Consider the following 20,062-nt stretch of genomic DNA (forward strand, 5'->3'; position numbering starts at 1 on the left):
AAAAAAAACAGAAACAAGGGGGATTGATATTCAAATATATCCACAGATACAGAAAACGTATGCTTGGTAGGCTTAGTACGGGCCACATACAACCGAAATAAGTGCTAAGGATAGACGTGTTGGATAATCTTTCACAGGGAAGATAATAAGATTAAAGTTATCTATAATACAGAAAAAGTTACACATCACACTAAATATGGAAAAGTATTTTGGTCAGTTGAACACATAGTTGAGTAATGATGATAAATCCATATGTGTTGCAGAGTTCATCAAGCATAATAATGCCTACGTAGAAACTTAATGAGCAGTGGTTATTGATATTTGATTCATAAAAGCCAGTCAGAAAATATAATTTTTGGGCCAGCTGGTGTCATTTTGTACACTAAAGATGAATTTCTGCTCTTGGGTCTCTTGTATTAGTTAAGTCTTTGCTTTGCAAGCAAAGTGGATTACAATTTCTGAGCCTTTCACAGCACAGAGACGCACAGAGAGATGATTGGCTCACACAAACTCTGCAACCTGCTGCTTGTTTTTAGTCTGCATACTGGCCATGCACGGATGTTCGGGGGATGCGATATATTCTGGTTATAGTTTTTACAGGATTTCATATATCCATTTTATTTTTTTAGATAAGCAGACATGGGAAACAGCCCTGGGTCGGCTGTGGAGGAACTACAAGCTTGCGAGAGTCATCAGTGGTACAAAAAGTTCATGACCGATTGCCCATCTGGACTTCTCACCTTTTACGAATTCAAGCAATTATTTGGTCTGAGGAACCTGTCGGATACGTCCAACGCCTACGTTGAGACCATGTTTACAACGTTTGATATGAATGATGTAAGTTGACTTATTATTTCATGGCAGAATAATATGTTCATTTAAATAAGACAAGATAAGATAAGATAAGATAATCCTTTATTAGTCCCGTAGCGGGGAAATTTGCAGGATTACAGCAGCATAGGGTAAAGTGCACACAAGATACATAGTAAAAGAAAAACAAGATAAAATAAAAATGAAAATGAAATAAAAAAAACAAGTATTATAAATAAGCAATAAAAAACAGTAGAAATCAACAATAACTGAAATATTATATTTACAGACAGAAAAAAACCCTATTATAACTATAATTGCACAGTGTATTTGTATTGCACAGGTTTTTAGTGTCTCTCTTTAGTGTTTTTAGTGTCATGTGTCATGTGGTCTGCTGGGAGCAGAGTTGGTTGTGTAGTCTGACAGCAGCAGGAAGGAAGGACCTGTGGTATGTTAAGTTTAGCTAAATCAATAAGTATTCTCATGGTTAGTTGCTTTTCATCCTTACTGAATAGGTTTGACGGTGATATTCATAATCTATCTATCTATCTATCTATCTATCTATCTATCTATCTATCTATCTATCTATCTATCTATCTATCTATCTATCTATCTATCTATCTATCTATCTATCTATCTATCTATCTATCTATCTATCTATCTATCTATCATCTTGATTATCTGCTGATTCTATTAACAAAAAAATAAATATTATAATGATCATCATCATCCTTATCAGAGAAACCACAAAGATTGATAATTGATTGCATGTACTTTATTTCCACCTGCTATATATATCATGTCTATTTATTTACAAATGCAAACTGTAAGAGCAAAGAAACTGGTTCCTGTTCATCTACATTTTTAAAAACAGTTTTTCTTCAGTGCCTGCGTGTGTTTTCAGAGATTGTTTCTGCTAATATAAATCTGACTGAGAGACACTAAGTCTATTAGAGAGGGGGCTTATCCCATTGACAGTGCTTACCTAAATAACCTGAAAACAAGACCGGCACATACTCTTTTTCATGGAGGTGTAGGTCGTTGTGCATTACATTTAAAGAAGTTATAAATGGGTAGGAAACAGGCCTTAATTCCACAGTTTGACAGTTTTTTGCACAGACTTGCACACCAGGAGTATACATTAAATACCATCACGCTCTGCTCATGACAATGTCCATAATGTCCTTTTCTTTTGTAGGATGGCTTCATTGATTTTATGGAGTATGTAGCTGCTTTGAGTCTGGTGCTGAAGGGAGGAGTGCAGCAGAAGCTCCGCTGGTACTTTAAACTGTATGATGTAGACGGGAGTGGCTGCATCGACCGTGAGGAGCTGCTTCAGATAATTAAGGTGGGCCTGAGCCTTCATGTTAAAGCTTGACTCAGGGCTTAGTGACAGACCTAATGAAATCCCAAGACCTGTCCGGATACACCCTGCTTAGTCCTCTCAGGTCTGACGGAGATATGGCACAGAAATCCCACCTCCAGCTTAAAGGAGTGTGGAACATACTGCAGTGAAACAAGTTGCAGAGACCAGTAGCTGACACTTAGCTGACATCTACTGGGTGAAGAAATGTAGGCAACAACTACATGTCCCAGTTTTTAACATGATCGCCTTTCTTTGTGTCATGTTTAGTCCATACGTGCTATCAATGGGACTCCTTGTGAGATTTCAGCGGAGGACTTTGCCAACATGGTGTTTGACAAGATTGACATCAATGGAGATGGTAAGGCCCAAGGGCAAAATCTTCAGTCAGAAATATGGGAGCACCAACTGGGTTGGGGGATTGGAAGGAAAATAAGATGAATATCTTAAACCTTTGCAAATTATTGACTAAATATTAATTTCTATTATAATCAGTAGAGAGGATTTAAGTTCACAGTGTGTGTTGTTTTTCTCCAGGGGAACTTTCCTATGAAGAGTTCATGGAGGGGGTTCAGAATGACAGCATGCTGCTGACGACACTAACAGAAAGTTTGGACCTCACACACATTGTGCAAAAAATTCAAGGAGAGATGAGGACTAACAAGTAATACTTCCAACTGTGTGGATCCTGATACATTTTTGAATATAACTGTGCCACAGCTGAAGAGGTGGGTTAAGGATAACCCACAACTCATCAGGACTAACGGATGTGGACCAGTCTCTTGGTCATTGTCAAAGTGCAGCACGGCAGTACTGGTTTTTACTCACATATTGATGAGTCAGCAAAGACTTTCCATCGACCCCAGATATTAAAGTTGCGTTTATAAAAGGAAAGCAACTTTAACTATCATTGCTCAGGTGCATCCTCTGCTGGACTCCATCTGAAATGAAACACTGCATGGTTTCTGTCCAATTTCCATTGAGTGCCAAAATGTCCATTTATTTTAGCCATTGAATGATGTTGGACATTAAATACATATCTAACTTTATGTGATTATGGGAAAACAACAGACCCGATAACTTCCTTAATTGTAGTGTTTTATAAACTGTACTGTAGAGCCACCTGAGATTTCACTGCTTCAGAGCCATTACAGAGATGTAAGTATTTTTGTGGAGATGTTTTGTACTGTGAAAGAATTAGATACAAAACGCTAACTGCTACTTCTACTACCACTACTACTACTACACTACTACTACACTGTGGTATATTTAAAGTAGCTCTAATGTAAAAGATTGAATAAACAATAAAAGTACCTTTTTACAAACCGTATGCCTTTCCTCTTTAATTAGCCTCTAGTTTGAATCCTTTTCCATTTGGATTTTGACTGTTTATTTCAAGTTGTGTTTGTTTCGATTGTTTCCCCTAAATTGTCCTTAAGTTGTCCTTTCAAATTAAAAGTGTTAAGCGATAAGCATATCCAGCATTTATGTTATAAACAGGACAGTTAGTGATAGATTTGTATTCATTCTTTGTTTTCATTTATTTTTTTCTGTTAGTTCTATTCGGTCAATTAGATCTTCTAGAACCAACTAACTGTCTTTGACTGACATAATAACTGGAAAAATTCACGTAGAGTCCCCCACAAGTTTGTGATGACTTTGTTTTCGCTGGTTCCCAAACATTTTGGCATTTTGCGTCAACTTAAAATCAAGTAATATCTCCTCTTGAACCCTCATCACAGGTAATGACATTAATGTGGACAGTCTGGGAGTTTAGGCTCATTATTTGACTCATTTTCAGGGGCCTGAAGAGTATTAAGTATACCACAACAAGTTGGCAAAAATGTAAGCAAAGTCTGCTAAAATGTACCTAATATTGTGGAATATGTTGTTTTTTTCATCGGGTGCCCCCTCTACAGTCCCCTTTATTTGAAACTTATGTTGGGACATTATGGGATGCTGACCCTCTGGCTGGGACCTACGCACACCTTACTGGAGGGAGTCCTTCATCCTTGTAATGCTATACAGCGGGCACTTGTACCCAAAACAAACCAACACACCCAGCCACTATCGGCTCAGACAGCCATCTAAATCAGAATGCAAATCATTAGCATCACACACATGGTGACAGGCTTATTATGGATATCATGTCGAAACCAGGAAACCCAAAGGCAAATTTGCCTAGCTGCATATCGGACACACATCTCAAAGAAAGCCAAGAGTAGTTTCAGGGAGTGGTTTGTTATTGTCTGGCTGTTTTGTCTTTTATAAGCGACATTCAATTCAATTCAGTTTATTTTGTATAGCCCAGAATCACAAATTACAAATTTGCCTCAGAGGGCTTTACAATCTGTACACATGCGACATCCTCTGTCCTTCCCTCACATCGGCACAGGATCCTTCTCCCAGGGTGGACAGAATGCAATAGATGTCATGTGTACAGAATGAACAGCATAACAGAGATACAACACATTCAATGTTGTATCTCTGTTACGGTTGATCATCATCAACCGTCCACCGTCTTGAACCACTTTGAGTAAATTAACCATTTTCTGTGGAAACTTCCACTCTGCCTGCATGTTGAGTCATAAATATTGTCTGCCATTGTGCAGTGTTTTGCTTTATGGATATGAAGTAGGCTACGTAAGCCACTCATATTAATTAATTAAAGATACAACTGTAGTTTTGTTCTCACGCTTTGGAAAAAAAGGGTCAGAAAATAGAAATATATATATGTAAAAAAATGTAATTGTATAAACGTCAGTGGAGGGAAAAATCCCCCAATCCCCTTTTTGTTAAAGGAGTATTCGATAATTTAGTTCCCTTGATAAAATATATTTTTTCCTAAATATTTCTGTGCATTATGATATATGCTCGCATATATCGACGAAAATGACCAATGAAATTGTGGAGAAAAAAAAAAAATATGGCCATATGGTCAGATTTCTCTGCCAAAGACAAATGTATGTATGTGTGAGACTATGTACATTTATAATTATTCTTCATCAGATCGCTTCTCTCTAAATTGAGGTTGGGTGACTGTGAGATTAAGCTCAGAGGGGCAAAAAAAAATAACGTGACCACCCCCACGTGCTCCATGAAGAGCCATCCACTCAGCTGCTCACAAAAGGTGAGTCACCGTCGTGACGTCACCCACGTACCTGAGTTTCGGTGAGGAGAGGGGAAGGGCCGAGCCCGAGCGAACAACAACAGCTCCTCGGAGTCCTCCGGGATTAATGTGTTGTTATTCGCGGCCGCCCTAGTCCGAGTTCATATCAGTGAGGTTTTTTTTTTTTTTTTCTTTGAGTGAATCTGCAGCAGTTGAAGGATTTACAGAGTGAACGCGGTTTTACCTCCAGCTGCTGCTTAGCAGGCCGCCGAGGACAGACTTCGCCAACTTCCTGGTTTGCCACAGGTATGTGTGTCGTTCAGTTCAGTATCGTGTTTTGTCGCTCTGTTTATTTGAGTTTGGGATCTATTCCACTTTATATTCACATTTTAAAGATATGCTGACCCACCATGCACGGTCTAACCTGTAAACAGCTGCGATTATATGTCAAATAACTAAATAAGTCAAAGGTCATTCCGCCTGTCAAAAGGTTTGGCAGTTTGGAAATGTTTGGAAATCCCCGCTCGTGCAGGGTTTCTGTGAACACGCTTCATTGTCTGTCACTTAGTTTATTAATCTGGCTGTTGAGAAATGATCCGCATGAGCAATCAACCGGTTTGTGTTGTCTCTTCAGCCAGGATGGCGGTCACCCCTCGACGTGTCCGCCTGAAGCCCTGGCTGGTCGCTCAGGTAGACAGCGGCCGATACCCAGGTCTGGTGTGGATTGACCGGGAAGCCATGCGCTTCAGGATCCCTTGGAAACACGCCACACGACACACACCGCAGCACGAGGACGAGGACACCATATTTAAGGTGAAGGCTCTTCAATGACACCAGATGTCATGGAAATAAAGAAAATATTCAGCTTAAAGAGGACTGTATGTAGTGGAGTGTTTGTTCACCCCGAGGCAGACTGTCAACACTTGTAAATTGTTCACGGTTTTTAGTCAACATTTTCATCCCATGTTTAAGCAAATGTTTATACGGGTTCATACCTGCTTTAAAGAAAGAAAAATGAAAAAAAAAAAGTAAAATCTTTGCATGACTCTGAAGCAACATCTGGTTTTGCAACCGAGTTACAGCTACCTCTCTCAGGCCTCTTACATTAGTAAAGCCATGGGGTCATGTAGGTGGGCTAAAGGGCATAAAGGTTAAGTAGATGGGTAGGCCAACTAGCATTAGGTCTGTATTTGTGTTGCTGCAATTAAAGATCCTGTTTTTCTATGGTACTGTGTACATTTCCTCGTATGAGATAATTGCGTTGTCATTGTCCCTGTGCAGACACCAAACTAGATGGGGAAAGTGAAATTGTAGGGACTTGTGTAACGTTAGTAAACTAGACCTTCTTGGTACTGAGCACATAAATGGGTGACACATTGTACACATGCTTCAGGATTAAGGAAGTCTTTCGGGGTGATGAGTCTCTTACATTTTGTTTACATTTAATGGTATAGCGAAATAAATACATTTATAAATACATTCATAAGCATGTCTCATGCACATTATGTACTTGATGACATCATTGTCCATAATCTTGGATATTTCTTTGGACAGACACGTCACATAGAGCATCAGCTATTTTTAGAAAAATAGTTTAATTATGTTGATCCTGTTCAGGTATCTGAACTGTTTAAACAGGACTGTGATATTGACACCTCTGTATGTTTAAATGTTCCTCCAGGCATGGGCTGTGGAGACCGGGAAGTTTCAAGAGGGAGTTGATGAACCTGATCCTGCAAAGTGGAAAGCTCAGCTTCGATGTGCCCTGAACAAAAGCAGAGAATTCCACCTGGTCTTCGATGGCACCAAAGAGGTTCCCATGAATCCTTTGAAGATATATGATGTCTGTGAAATCCCACCGCCCTCCATTAACCAAGGTAAATAAGAGATGGTTCAATATGACAGACTGTCTTCATCCTCGATTACAAGTTTTCCTTCATTTCACTTCATTTTCTAATACTTACCCCCACAGCCTCCTCAGACGCTGGTTCTTGGACTCCACATGAGGATGAGGAAGATATTCCAGATACACCAGAGTCTCTCCCTCCCTACCCATCCAATGGTGAATGATTTCTCCTCACACATTACGCATATTTAATGACAGAACATCAAAAAAGCAAAGCGGCAAAGTTTGACATCTTTAAATTCCGCTTATTAATTATTTTCTCTTTCCTCATTCAGGTTGCAGTCCCTCTCCTCTTATAATGTGGTCTCCTAGCTCAGACTCGCAGAGTTCCAGTTGCCCCCCTTCAAATGAGGTCTGGCCCAAAGAGGAGTCTGTTAAAATCTGGCCTAAAGAGGAGCCTGTAGATGTGGAGATGCAGCCATCTCCCATGTTGCCTCCTGCTCCACTGCCCGATCACCCGATGCAGCCCCCTCCTCTACCCGACGCCTTTTTTGCCTCTCCAGAAATGTGGATCAGTTCCCTCCCGAGTAAGCACTTCTTCTAATATTGTTAAAATCCAGTGAACACCACGCATCGTTAAAGAGAGATCACCCAAAGCACTAACTTATGTTTACCTGTTTCTCAGTCAGTAGATTCAGACAGATTTAGTGCCACAGGCTGATGCAGTGTGGGGACACCTGCTGTAGCTTTTCACAGTCTGTATTTTCTTAAACAGCTTGGCATTGTAGTTTTTATTAAACGATGCCCAAAAATGAATGGTCCCTTTTTTGGGGACTATTTTTTAGCTATGCTTTATTGTTTACAGCAGCAGGACGATGTGTGTGTGTGTGTGTGTGAGATCGACTCCAACTAAACTACATTGCAAATGTTCATTGTAATGCGGAATAATGTCTCTTATTGATGACCATAATTGAGGTTCATGGCACACAGCCAATACTTGTTACAAGGATCAATTCATTGTCATCCAAAATTTATAGAATAATTTAATTAAAGATGACCAATATTAATGTCTCCAAATTTTGAGGGCACTTCAGGTACAGTGGGAGAGATTTTAAGTTTATGTTGTTTGGGTGAACCGTACCCGTTTTCAAGCATAACTTCAGTTGTACGTCAAACATGGTTTTAACGCGTGTCTACATTTGTCTCGGACCCAGTGACAGACCTGGAGGTGCAGTTCCTGTACAGAGGGAAGGAGATGTGTCCCACAGCCAACGTCAGTAACCCGCAGGGCTGCAGACTGTTCTACGGAGACCTTGGCCCCATGGTCAACCAGGAGGAGCTGTTCGGGCCGGTGAACCTGGAGCAGCTACGCTTTCCGACCACAGAGCACATTACCAACGACAAGCAAAGGGTTTTCACTAACCGCCTGCTGGATGTGATGGACCGAGGCCTGATCCTGGAGGTCAGCGGTCACGATATATACGCGGTGCGTCTCTGCCAGTGCAAGGTGTACTGGTCCGGTCCCTGTGCTCCAAATCCAGCTGCTCCAAATCTTATAGAACGCCAGAGGAAGGTCAAACTCTTCTGCCTGGAGTCTTTTCTCAGTGGTAAGTAAAAATCTCACTTTTATTGGGACAATTAGTTAAACAATTTGAGGTATATGTAGATTTTATTAACATTTTGGTCTTTGCAGCTCTTAAAAAATGGAATAATCTCTTAGAAGAAATTCTAATAGTAATAACTAATAACTGTTTGTATGGTTTACAGGAGTGATAGCCCACCAGCGCGGCCAGACACCAATCCCTCCTAACTTTGAAATCAACTTGTGTTTTGGAGAGGAGTGGCCTGATGGGAGACCCAAAGAGAGGAAACTTATCATGGTTCAGGTGAGAATCATTGTTTGTAAGAAGAAGTAATGAATCTTTGTGGTTATCACAGGACAATAAAGGCCAGTAATCAGCTTCACTTCTTACCTGTGCATGAAAAAACTTAATCTCTGTTTACAGCAGTTGAAAGAAAAGTTGACTCAATGAGATTAGTCATCTGCATCTAGGCGAAAAGTTTCGTCTTATTTAAAAAAAATATATATATATATTATATATTTATATTTATAGGAAACAAAATCTGTTTAATTCAACTTAGCTCTTAACTCCTTTCCAAACAACACTCATATTTCTCTTCTCATACTAAGTATGGCTATTTATCTGTGTAACATTTGATCCCACAGATCATTCCTGTGGTGGCCCGCATGATCAGCGAGATGTTTTCTGGAGACAACACACGGTCATTCGACAGCGGCAGCGTTCGCTTGCAGATCTCCATCCCAGATATCAAAGACAACATAGTGACCCACCTAAAGCAGCTGTACTGCCTGCTGCAGACGCACCAGGGCCAGGATGGCTGGACGTTGCCCCCCGGACCGGGCTTGAACATCGTCCAGGCTCTGCAGGCACAGTGAAGCAACGCGCACTGTGAACCAACATATAACATGTACCGCTGTTTGTTTCACACTGCTACTGGGAGTTACTTATCTTTAGCAAAGAAGTACTTATGTGTAATCACATTTAGAAGTGTGCACACTATACTATCAGACTCTTGTGCCTTTCTCTAGTAATGTCTGTGACGAGGGTTTTCTGTATATAAAGAAGTGCCTGCATCACTGCATTATGTGTGCAGGATCCATAGACAGATGTGGCAGCTGCATGGGCCAAAGTCCTGCTTGCTGCAATGGAACATTTAACATAGTTAATGAGTTACAGGAATCGCCCTGTGCCTTATTTATCCAGAACTGGTCAGTGATTACCAAACTTTCCTGGAGTCGAGGAACCGTGCAGAATACTTTTTATCTTTTGACCTCATATAAATTGTTTGGAAGCAACACAGCTCGCATGGTATTTTTGTATATGTTGGACAGAATATAGCCAAATATGAATTAAATTATGGCTTGCTTTTTCTTCTACTCATTTATGACTTAACATCCCATCTTTACTCAGTTTGCAATCAGTTTTCTGGTCACCTGGCCTGCAGTTTTTACTTCAGATGATTGGTTTTTCTATCTATATTGTAGGATATTTTTGTATTCACATCTTTGATTTTTAGGTCATTTATTGTATCCAGGCAGCCATTTAACTAAACAACATTCAGCTTTTTGGATCTGTTTTAATATGGATGCCACTGCACTTTGAGGTGCTGAATTATGTTTTACATCTAGTTGAATTCATCCTGTGATTGTATGTTTATTTTATCAATTAAAAAAAAGCAAAAATAACAGAGTTTTCTGAATTATTGTCCACATAGTAAACTAGTTTCTGAGCAGAAAATTGTCAAATATATCAGCTCTATGCAATGCATTCTTATACAAACAGTGTTTGTTTCCTTTTTGCGTTTTAGCTGAAGCTGCAGGTTGACTGATTTGTAAGTTAACTGCAGCTTTGCACCTTCTGAGTGACTTCATGCAGCACTGCTGACTCCCAGTGGTTTAGTTTAACAACAGCAGGTCTGGGATGAGAACAACATGGAGTAATGTGTTCTGGTGCTTTGTGTCAGCAAAAGTAAAGGGCTTGAACCTCCAAAGTGATTTGTTTGGTTATTTTCATTTGATTTCCAGCCATCTGATGATTGCCAAATATATCATTAGAGTGGCCAATATAGAGTATGAGTGACAGGTCATTGGTGCAGGTAGAGATAACAAACTGAAAAGATTTTGGTTTTAATGTTCCTGAGTAACTCAGAAATTAATATACTTCTGGATTAATGCATGACATAAAACATCCTGGATTGCCGCTGATATTTATCATATTCTACCATTTAAGGTCAGTGACTGGGTAGAATAACTCAATAATGGTGTTGTCTACAGGTACTCAAGGTGAGCCATAGCTTAGCCCAATATTTTGCTTGGGGAACAGCAATCACCAAGAAGTGCGTCAGACTTCCTTTAGACCCTTATTAGACAAGAATGCAACGACCCGTTGGACGTGACATGTATTTTTAAGTGAACAAGCAAAAATGTGACTTCCTTAGTTGAAACATTTAGAGGGATATTATTCTATATATATATAAATATCTTTTATGTAAAAAAAACTTTGCTGGGTAAAATGAGATGGAAGTTGTTAAGAAAAAAATCCGGAATTTGACTTAAAAAAGATTAAAGATAGATAAATTGATAGATGTTGTTTACCGTCAGTTCATTACATCACTAAGGAATGTGTCTGGTTAATGTTTGGCAGTGTGACATCACAAATCAAGGGGTTGTGGTTTTATTGTGGAGCCATTCTGCCAAGTGGACTGACATAGTACTGATAGAGATGTGAAGTGCTACAATTTGACAACACTGATGAAATTCCTTTTCAAATTCCCTAACTGCTCTTTCTTTCTCTGGTAATTACCCTACATTTACAATCGAAAAAACCAGACTTAAGTAGATTTTGACAATTACCTTTACATTTATATAACTTAAGTACTATGAAATAGTAGAGTTACAAATATATGACTTATCTAGAATAGAACTTACTAACAGTAAATATCAATACTGCACTTTTTCTCTTCTTTCTCTCTAGTTATTTTAATTCACTGTAACGTAAACCTGACAAGTTGTAGTCAGTTATCTATGATATGAAGCTAACGTTGTGTTTTTTTTGACGAGGAAGACGAATCAAAAGAGGAATTGGAGCATTGTAGCTCAATACTCGTAATCACACAACATTGTAAGATGGAAACATAAATTGCTGCCCTCAAGTTTATTTATAGATCTGGAGACCTTTAAGCCTTTCCAGGATGATTTCCTCCATATCTGGTAACCTTTGCTCAGACGGGATGCCACCCTAAAGGTCTCACACCCTTAACTGAGTCGACTCAGACTCCTACAGATCACTTTGCTACTGACAGTGGACTTTGTTCTCCTCCTTTATGAGGAAGTCCTGGATGGTTGTCGTCGACTGAGGTAAAGGATTTAGATATGAGTTGTATTTGTACTAAATAATACAACAGTATTCATCTACCTGATATCAAAGGTAAGAGCTTTTGACCTCCATGAGTCTTTTATTATATGTGAACGTGATCTGTACTTAACATTTAACACGATTCAAATGAACTCTACATCACCATGATCTTCCTTTTATTCTTTCTAGTGAACATTTTTTGACAACAGATCTAATTAGAACAATTTTTTTTTAACTTTTTCTGACTTACTGTAAAATGAACTTAACCATTCATACAGCTTTTGTGTTTGACAAAGGTTCCGTTTGTTTACTTGTATTGAAAGAGATAAATTACCTTTTTTGTTTTTATATACTGTAAACTATCTGTATCTACTTTTGTGTTAGACACAGACAACCTTTAAAATATGCAATCACTTGAAATATCCCAATGGCACAATGAAGATGTTGTTGTTAGGTTGATCACAGTGCTGTGTTGCTAGGTGACTATAAATAGTAATGACTATCAAGACCTGTTGTTTGATGTATTGCTAATAATCAGGGTGTTGTTTAAGCAAAGGCTATTTTTAAAAGTTGAGATTTTTAAGCCTCTGTCAGCTTTGAATAAACATTGATGGCACAACATACTTCCTAAAAGAAATGATTTATAGATTTATATCAGATGCAGGCTGCTGACACAGCTCATGCCACTGACATTACACATTTATGGTGTGTATGACTCATATCATGTATGATATGACAGGTGTTGGGTCAGTGCTGACCATGTTCAGGAGTAACAGTCCCTTCGGCAATGACACCAGCAGCTACACAGGATCGTTCCAATCCAAGTATGGCTCACAAAATTTCATGTTGCTGATGGATCAATTGATTGTTTCATTCATTACTTTATTTATCGTCAGATGATCAAACTTTGTAACTTGCTTGAATTTGTCGTGACAGTGGTTTCTCTACGGATGAGGTGTCGTCACAGGTGTCAAGTCTGTCCAGGCCCAGTGCAAAGTCAATTTACTGTAAGTTAACACTCCTATATTCAGTGTTTACACCTGTTCTGTTCATTTTCATGACTAACACTGAACTCTCATTTATGATTAACAGTGCAAAGGATGGAGTATGCAGTATCCATAAACAAGATGATGAACAAATTTAAATACAGAGTGGAGGTATAACATTATCAATACAAATATGACCGCTTTTGAATCATACCACGATTATTTTTTTTGTTTTAATGCCTCTCTGCTGCTGCAGCATTTGTTCACTTGTGACCTGGATGGGAAGGAGTTGAGAAGCGTAGCGGACTGTGTGGAGCGGCTGAAGGTGCTGGACGGGATGGGTCGTGTGTGGGGTCAGAACATGCAGCTGGAGGTGCGAGGCCCCAACCTGCTGCTCACAGACACTGAAACCAAGGTAAGCAGCATGTGAGGCCTACAGACTGGTGACAGGTTGAAATTAAAATCTGATGGGATTTGTCTACCAGGATGACAATGACAGGACCCAGGGAATAAAGGAACTCTGAAAAGTTAGATGAGCATGACAAAAGATAATTTTTTGTTACGTGACGTCACGTTACATTACAATATGTCATGTTATGTTAGTGCCTTCACAGTCAACAGATCTCTGTTTGATATAGTCAATCACAATCTTCTTTCAGAAAGGTTAGAAATGTGGATTGAGCTCTCCGACACAGTTCTAGACTGGTTTAGGTCTTACCTAACAAATCCAGACTTCTTTGGTTACTTGATAAGTTCATACGGTGTACCCCAAACCTCATTCATGGGCCCCATTCTTTTCTGTCGATACATGCTGCTATTTGGTTACATTATCTTCAACAAAACATCTGTTTCTACCTCTACGCAGACAACACACAACTCTATATTTGAGGCTAGTGTTGCTGCACCATAAAACAGATTTATTTTTTAACATTGACTTGTAACAGTTCTGAAAGGCAAACAAATAAAGTCCTGCTGATAGGGGCATCAGATCAGAAAACACTTTTGTATGATTTTGCCATTACAAGTATAAATCTACTTTACTTGATGATTTGACCCATATTGACAATCTTGTTAATTGCATTTTGGAAGTTAACGTTTAGAAGGGGTTAAATGTTCTTCTGGCAGGACAAAATAAAAAAAATATTTTGTCATTCAAAAGAATTCCACAGCAGTCTCTTGAACATTTTCAAACACATGTTAGAAAATGGGTTTTACAATTTTAAAAGAAAATTTTAAGCTCACCTTTTCAAACTTTTAATAAGACACTTTAGCTGTAGTGTATCATACCCACAATAGGACTCAGCCATGATTTATTTACTCATTTCATTTTCATTCTTTGTGAAGCACATTGTATAGCATCTTTGGGTATAAAAATGCTCTATCTAAGTTTCATTATAATTATTTAAATTACACGAAGAAATATCTATTGGTAAAATTGTGTTGATTCTTTCTATTATAGCCCCTTAGGATCAGGAGCTAAGGAGCATTGTAGCTGTTCTAGAGGTGGTTCATGGTGGCAGAACACTGTGCTTGTATACTGTTTTTTGTAATTGTATGGATTTCAGTGGTTCTCATAGAAATGATAATAAATCTGAACTTGAAGATACTTTATGCTAGTTTTTCCTTTAATATAAATGTGTGTGCAGAGGTCTACGACGTGGTTTATGTGTATAAAAATCTGTTCTGGTTTCTCAGGAGGAGCTGGAGTCCATGGCTTTCGGTGACATCCTGGAGCTCCAGGCTGTGCTTGATGCTGGAGTGTTTAACTCCCTGCTCACAGTGTCGGTCCGGCCCGAGGGAAAACACACCACCACTGTCTTCATGTTCCAGTGTGAGGATGTTAGGGTGAGGACAAACCCATGGAAATCGATCTTACTGTGACTGTTAAATGAATTAAATGAGTGAGTAAATGTTTGCTTTTGTTGTTCACAGGCTGACTATGTTCAAAAGGATCTCTCAGGAGCATTGTCACGCAGGAGACATGATTCAAGCGCCAGGTAAGAATTTAAAGTCAGTGAGAACAAATACCTGAAACTTGATTCATTCATTTATTCCTCAAAATGCCTCTCACTCTTTTTGAAGCAGCAATGCAGGACAAATAGCAGGACATCAGGGAATGAAAAACCTTCATAACGCTGCAAAATTCTCTGAACCTAAAGAGCAGAAGCCTGCAGCTGCCTCAGAGCCCCAATGGATGGTTCCTGACTATGGTGAGTCAGTGACAGGAGATATATAACTGCTGAAATGATTATTAATGATATAGTAAAATTTCACACATACCATCTGTCTCCTTTGTGCATATAGAAGAGGATGAGGTCCCTGAACTGGTTGTACCTCAGGAGGAGGAAGAGGAAGAGGAGGAGGCCCCCGCTCCCAGAGAGGAGGTGCCATCACCAACTCAACCAACGAAGAAGAACCTCTGTCTACCTTCCGCCCATACACGGACCTGGATAGGAATGTAGTGAGTGTATATTTGACAGACTTATAACCTGTAACATAGTTGGTTATTAGTACATTTTCCACATGTTTAGTAACATTTAAAAGAAGTAGAATGTGTAAATAACTTTCTTCTTCTTCCTTTCTTTACAGGATATCTTGAATCATATTTTAAATGACATAGAAGTCTTCATGGGGAAAGTATCTGCAGTAGTAGCTAAAAATGCAAAGAAAAAAAAGAAAAAGAAAAAAGGGAAAGGTAATTTAATGCCAAAAATGAAGGAATATATACATATCCAAATAACAGTAGATAGTTTATTAAAACAAATCAATCAGCCGTGAGTCTTCATCATGTAATTATTTTGTTTCTTTAGCCATGGACGGTATGCCCCCTGCAGCAGAATTTGAAGCTTGCTTCCATAAGATCAAATATGGTTTCAACCTTGTGGTATGTGTCCTTAATCACATTTACACACTATCATCACAGTCCTGTTCACTCTGTAGTGTATAGTATGTGTAACAGTAAAATGTTTCCTTTGACAGGGGGAGCTCAATGGAAGGATTAATAAACCCAGCGCTCCTGAATTTGTTCACTCCTTATTCTCTGTATTAACATTCGTAAGTGACTACATCTATTAAAATTGAATAATCTTTGATAGCTGTAATATTGAGTAACTTGGACACATATAATGTATGATTTTTAGAATTTATAATCACTATTAAATAGATTTAAAAAACACACCTAATATACCTTCTTTTGTTTTCTTCTTTGAAAAAATGCATTATGTTATGTATGATAGCTCAGCTTTTAATAATTATATTTTATACCCTTCTTGTTTAATTAGTTTTACTTAATTTATACATGTGTGATGGATCAATCCATCCTGTTTATCTGCTTAATTGGTAGACCGTTGTGTCTGCATTGTCTCTTTAAATCATTGTGGGAGCTGTAATCCAGTGTGCAGACATCCTCTGTGGCCATGCACCCGGCCTAATGACATGACTACTGCACAACAAAGTGAGTTATGCTATTCCTCTACAGGTGTCATCTCACTGCAATGAGGATCTGCCTCAGAGCATCGTGGCCCCGCTGCTGACGCCTCAGTGTATCCGTCTCCTGAGTGAAGAAGCATCCACGGAGGAGGACCAGCTGTGGCAGTCTCTAGGAGACGCCTGGAACATCCCCAGGTAAGACACCGGACAGTGTTTGACCAACATCTAAGCTTCATCTTACTCCACATCTGCAGTGGAGGAAACTTAGTACTGTTCTTAAGATCAGTTTAGAAGTAATTGACCTTAACTCTAGTGTTTCCATTTTATGCTACTTTATATTTCTTCTCAGCTACATTTCTGATGAAAAATGTACTTTTGACTGTACTACATTAATATGGCAGCTAAAGAGATGTAGATTTCACATAAAAAAAACATACAATAGGAGTATAGCTTACTACTTATTGTTAGATATTACACCGGTGGTTCCTATTCTTTTGTGTAATTGGGGCCCCATGTCAACATTTCAGTTGTCTATGAGTTGTTAGCATTTCCACAAACAGTTGATTTAAATTCTCTTTTAAATCAACTGTTCAAGGCCCATTTCAAAAATTATTTTTTTTAGAACATCCATAAAATGAATATAAATTTGAGGAGCAGAACTTGTGACTCTTTGGAGGAGAACCACTGGACTAAACTACCTCACTGGACATAAAGAAGTTCAAAGTGGGACCACCATCTACAACCCTAAAATCCTACTTGGGCTAATTTTCTGTGGAATGACTGTGGTACTTTTACTTTAAATACTATTGGTTAACTTAATTAGGATTTTAAATGCCAGACTAGGGCCTGTAATATTGTTTCTGTTTTCGCATTGGTACTTTTAGTTAAGTAAAGTATTTGAGTACTTCTTCAACCAGTGGACTACTGCTAATACACTCACATTTCAGTTTGGTTTAGTAAAAAATATCAGACTGCTGTGTGGAAGGATAATAATCAGTTATGATTTTGACAATAATATCAGCACCAAATGGCCAGAAGACGACGAGGACATCCCAACATACACTCTGGAGTTCTCTGATGGCTGGCAGCCTCCCGAGGTGACTGCAGCACCTGAACCCAGTGAACCTGTGAGAAGGCAGGAGCACAAACAACCTGCACCCAGCCAGGTAAACCTTTACATCAAACATTCAGTATGACAACAGCGCTGATAGACAGCTAGTTTGGAGAGAAGAGGGAGAAAGATGAGAAACAAGAAATAACAAGACAATGTCCTTTTTCTGTGTAGTCTTCCAACAAGTGGACACCAGCAGCTCCCCCACCACAAAAGACACGGTACGCACAAGCACATAAAGTATAACTCCATATCATGTGAGTGTTTTACATTTTTGATGCCCTTTGTGTTTTTCAGCTCAGGTGAGTCAAAACCACGTTGCGTGCAAGTTGTGTATGACTTCATCTCAAGAAATGCCAGAGAGCTCACCGTCAGAAAAGGAGAAGTAGTCGAGGTGAGTTAGTGACACGAAGCAACTGTTCTTTCTGTTCTATCTTAGTGGCATTGGTAACACAAGAGAAAACAACATGCACACATTTCTTCTCTTCTTTGTCCATCTACAGCTGCTGGACATGTCGAAGCAGTGGTGGAAAGTGAGAAACAGCAAAGGGGAGGAGGGCTTTGTGCCCAATAATGTCCTGGAGGGTCAGGAAGAGCAACCAATTGAGGTGGGCACCACTAAAACACCACAAGTAACTTTAAACTCGATATTAAAGGAAGCCTCAAGAGCATAGAAAGCTATTGGGGGACCACAGGAATGACACTGAAGGAAAGCAACAACTTTTCCGACAGAAAACCGGCTGTCAGTCTCAGATGACACTTCTTCTCAAACACTGGTTGGAATGGAGGAATACAATTACTTTTACTTTCCCTTCAGTAAATGACCAATTACTCACAATATGCTTGATTATCTGAGTAATTCGGAGTGCAAATATGAACAGAATGACAAAATGTAAAATATGACTCACTAAATATGCCTGGTAGCTTTATTCCATATCATTCATATTGTGTATGTATATATAATAATGTACATGTACATTGTATGTGTGTATATGTATAGTATATTTATACATATGTTATAGACCCTGGAGCTTCCATCCTTACATTTCAGTTACATAACTTCGCATTATCATAACATTTTTTCAGTACACTGGAGGTTCATCTGTCCTCACAAAGAAGTCCAAGCCTGCAGAAGTGAAAGCCTGGCTGGAAGACAAGGGCTTCAGTAGAATGTAAGTGCATACACTTAACAAGCTACATTTGATTAATTCATTTAATTTGATAAATAAAACCTACTCAAATCTGTGAGGCGCTCTCTCTCACAATAAGTATGTTCAATTATACCGAAACATTAACAACTGTAAATAGTTATAGCTTTATTTAAATGCATTAATAAAGGTTGCATCTATGACTGGTTTTACAAATTAAAATCCTTTGATCAGCCATTTTAAAAACAATATGATTTCTGTTTCTCTTCACTGCTTTGGACGAAAAAAGGCATTCAAAGGCCGACACAAGATTTAAAAAAATAACATGTACTGGCAAATTTTAAATAGCACATTGACTTGCCACTGCACCAATGTTTGAGAAACCCTGGTCAAAAAAAAACCTTGACAATGTCATAACCCTGATAGTGTCAGCATTCATTTAATGTCTTAGAATTATTTGATCTTATCTTCGTAAAGACTTTAACAGAAAGCCTATATTACAAACTGGAGGTGAAGAGTTAGAAAGAAGTGGCCATTTAGGATACAGGTGGGTTAAATGAAAGACACTATTGAGTTGTATTATGGGACATGTAGGATACAGTTTTTGGGAGCCTCATTAGGGACTAAAAGTCCAGATATGTTGACCTCTTCTGCTTTGAGTTTTACAGTTGATTAAATAATTTTGTTATCTTAAAACACCTGCTCTCAACCAACACACATTGCATTTTGGTTCAGTAATACAGTACTTCTGTTAGAATGAACCCCAGAATGGATTAACAACAGATCAATATGATTTATCTCTTGCAGCACTGTCCGCTGTCTGGGCGGGCTGAGCGGCTCGATGCTGCTGGGGATGACCAGAGAGGAACTGAAGACCGTGTGTCCAGAGGAAGGAGGGCGCGTCTTCTTCCAGTTACAAGCTGTCAAGTCCGCCATGGCTGTAAGTGACTCACACAGTGCAGCTTCACTTGTCTCCACTCCGCTCTGATGTAAACACAAAAACCCCTTTTTGACTGTTTTGTGTTTTTTTGTGTTTTTTTACACAGTAGGTTGCCATTTAAAAAGAGACCAACAAGAGAACGTCAGAGGAGAATAAGAAATCATCGTGGTCCGAAACAAGTCACCAATGTAACCAAATACCGTGAGCTTTCAGATTATGTTAAGCAATAAAAAGTGAGGTTAAGTTTACAGTTTGTTTGTCATAATATATAATAAACCTTATATCAAATAATACAATGTAATTTGAAATGTATATAAGTCGAGTTGTCTGGCGTCATTCAAAAATGGCTTGAAATCAGTTGACAAGTTATTAGATCAAGTGTT

The 20,062-nt window shown here is 38.8% G+C and overlaps 3 protein-coding genes across 3 annotated transcripts; all 3 read left to right on the forward strand.

The window, feature by feature from the left end:
- Positions 1-639: 639 nt before the first annotated feature.
- si:ch211-103a14.5 (guanylyl cyclase-activating protein 1) lies at positions 640-3,243 on the forward strand. The gene is made up of 4 exons (XM_054617370.1): positions 640-837; positions 2,009-2,158; positions 2,444-2,534; positions 2,711-3,243. The coding sequence occupies exons 1-4, from the start codon at positions 640-642 to the stop codon at positions 2,839-2,841; spliced, it is 570 nt and encodes a 189-aa protein (XP_054473345.1). The 3' UTR covers positions 2,842-3,243.
- Positions 3,244-5,313: 2,070 nt separating this feature from the next.
- irf6 (interferon regulatory factor 6) lies at positions 5,314-10,701 on the forward strand. The gene is made up of 8 exons (XM_054616167.1): positions 5,314-5,588; positions 5,917-6,095; positions 6,964-7,159; positions 7,255-7,344; positions 7,464-7,715; positions 8,343-8,735; positions 8,896-9,014; positions 9,356-10,701. The coding sequence occupies exons 2-8, from the start codon at positions 5,922-5,924 to the stop codon at positions 9,584-9,586; spliced, it is 1,455 nt and encodes a 484-aa protein (XP_054472142.1). The 5' UTR covers positions 5,314-5,588; positions 5,917-5,921; the 3' UTR covers positions 9,587-10,701.
- A 2,087-nt stretch (positions 10,702-12,788) lies between these two features.
- On the forward strand, positions 12,789-19,949 carry eps8l3a (EPS8-like 3a). Its single transcript, XM_054617654.1, has 19 exons — positions 12,789-12,889; positions 13,002-13,072; positions 13,158-13,222; positions 13,308-13,466; positions 14,747-14,896; positions 14,984-15,048; positions 15,137-15,261; positions 15,391-15,512; positions 15,641-15,746; positions 15,862-15,935; positions 16,031-16,105; positions 16,530-16,675; positions 17,502-17,646; positions 17,766-17,812; positions 17,889-17,985; positions 18,095-18,199; positions 18,678-18,763; positions 19,547-19,679; positions 19,786-19,949. The coding sequence occupies exons 1-19, from the start codon at positions 12,789-12,791 to the stop codon at positions 19,786-19,788; spliced, it is 1,875 nt and encodes a 624-aa protein (XP_054473629.1). The 3' UTR covers positions 19,789-19,949.
- The last annotated feature ends 113 nt before the right edge of the window (positions 19,950-20,062 follow it).

The sequence above is a fragment of the Anoplopoma fimbria genome, chromosome 17 (genome assembly GCF_027596085.1).
Source record: "Anoplopoma fimbria isolate UVic2021 breed Golden Eagle Sablefish chromosome 17, Afim_UVic_2022, whole genome shotgun sequence".
Lineage (NCBI taxonomy): Eukaryota > Metazoa > Chordata > Actinopteri > Perciformes > Anoplopomatidae > Anoplopoma > Anoplopoma fimbria.

Excerpts from the sequence above, each read along its gene's own strand:
- si:ch211-103a14.5 (XM_054617370.1), top strand. The coding sequence starts at position 640 with ATGGGAAACAGCCCTGGGTCGGCTGTGGAGGAACTACAAGCTTGCGAG. Across the intron at positions 838-2,008 it reads CAACGTTTGATATGAATGAT|GATGGCTTCATTGATTTTAT; the intron begins GTAAGTTGACTT and ends TTTCTTTTGTAG. Across the intron at positions 2,535-2,710 it reads GATTGACATCAATGGAGATG|GGGAACTTTCCTATGAAGAG; the intron begins GTAAGGCCCAAG and ends GTTTTTCTCCAG.
- irf6 (XM_054616167.1), top strand. The coding sequence starts at position 5,922 with ATGGCGGTCACCCCTCGACGTGTCCGCCTGAAGCCCTGGCTGGTCGCT. Across the intron at positions 7,345-7,463 it reads CCCTCCCTACCCATCCAATG|GTTGCAGTCCCTCTCCTCTT; the intron begins GTGAATGATTTC and ends TTCCTCATTCAG. Across the intron at positions 8,736-8,895 it reads CCTGGAGTCTTTTCTCAGTG|GAGTGATAGCCCACCAGCGC; the intron begins GTAAGTAAAAAT and ends TATGGTTTACAG.
- eps8l3a (XM_054617654.1), top strand. The coding sequence starts at position 12,789 with ATGTATGATATGACAGGTGTTGGGTCAGTGCTGACCATGTTCAGGAGT. Across the intron at positions 15,049-15,136 it reads AGACATGATTCAAGCGCCAG|CAATGCAGGACAAATAGCAG; the intron begins GTAAGAATTTAA and ends TTTTTGAAGCAG. Across the intron at positions 16,676-17,501 it reads GACGCCTGGAACATCCCCAG|CACCAAATGGCCAGAAGACG; the intron begins GTAAGACACCGG and ends CAATAATATCAG.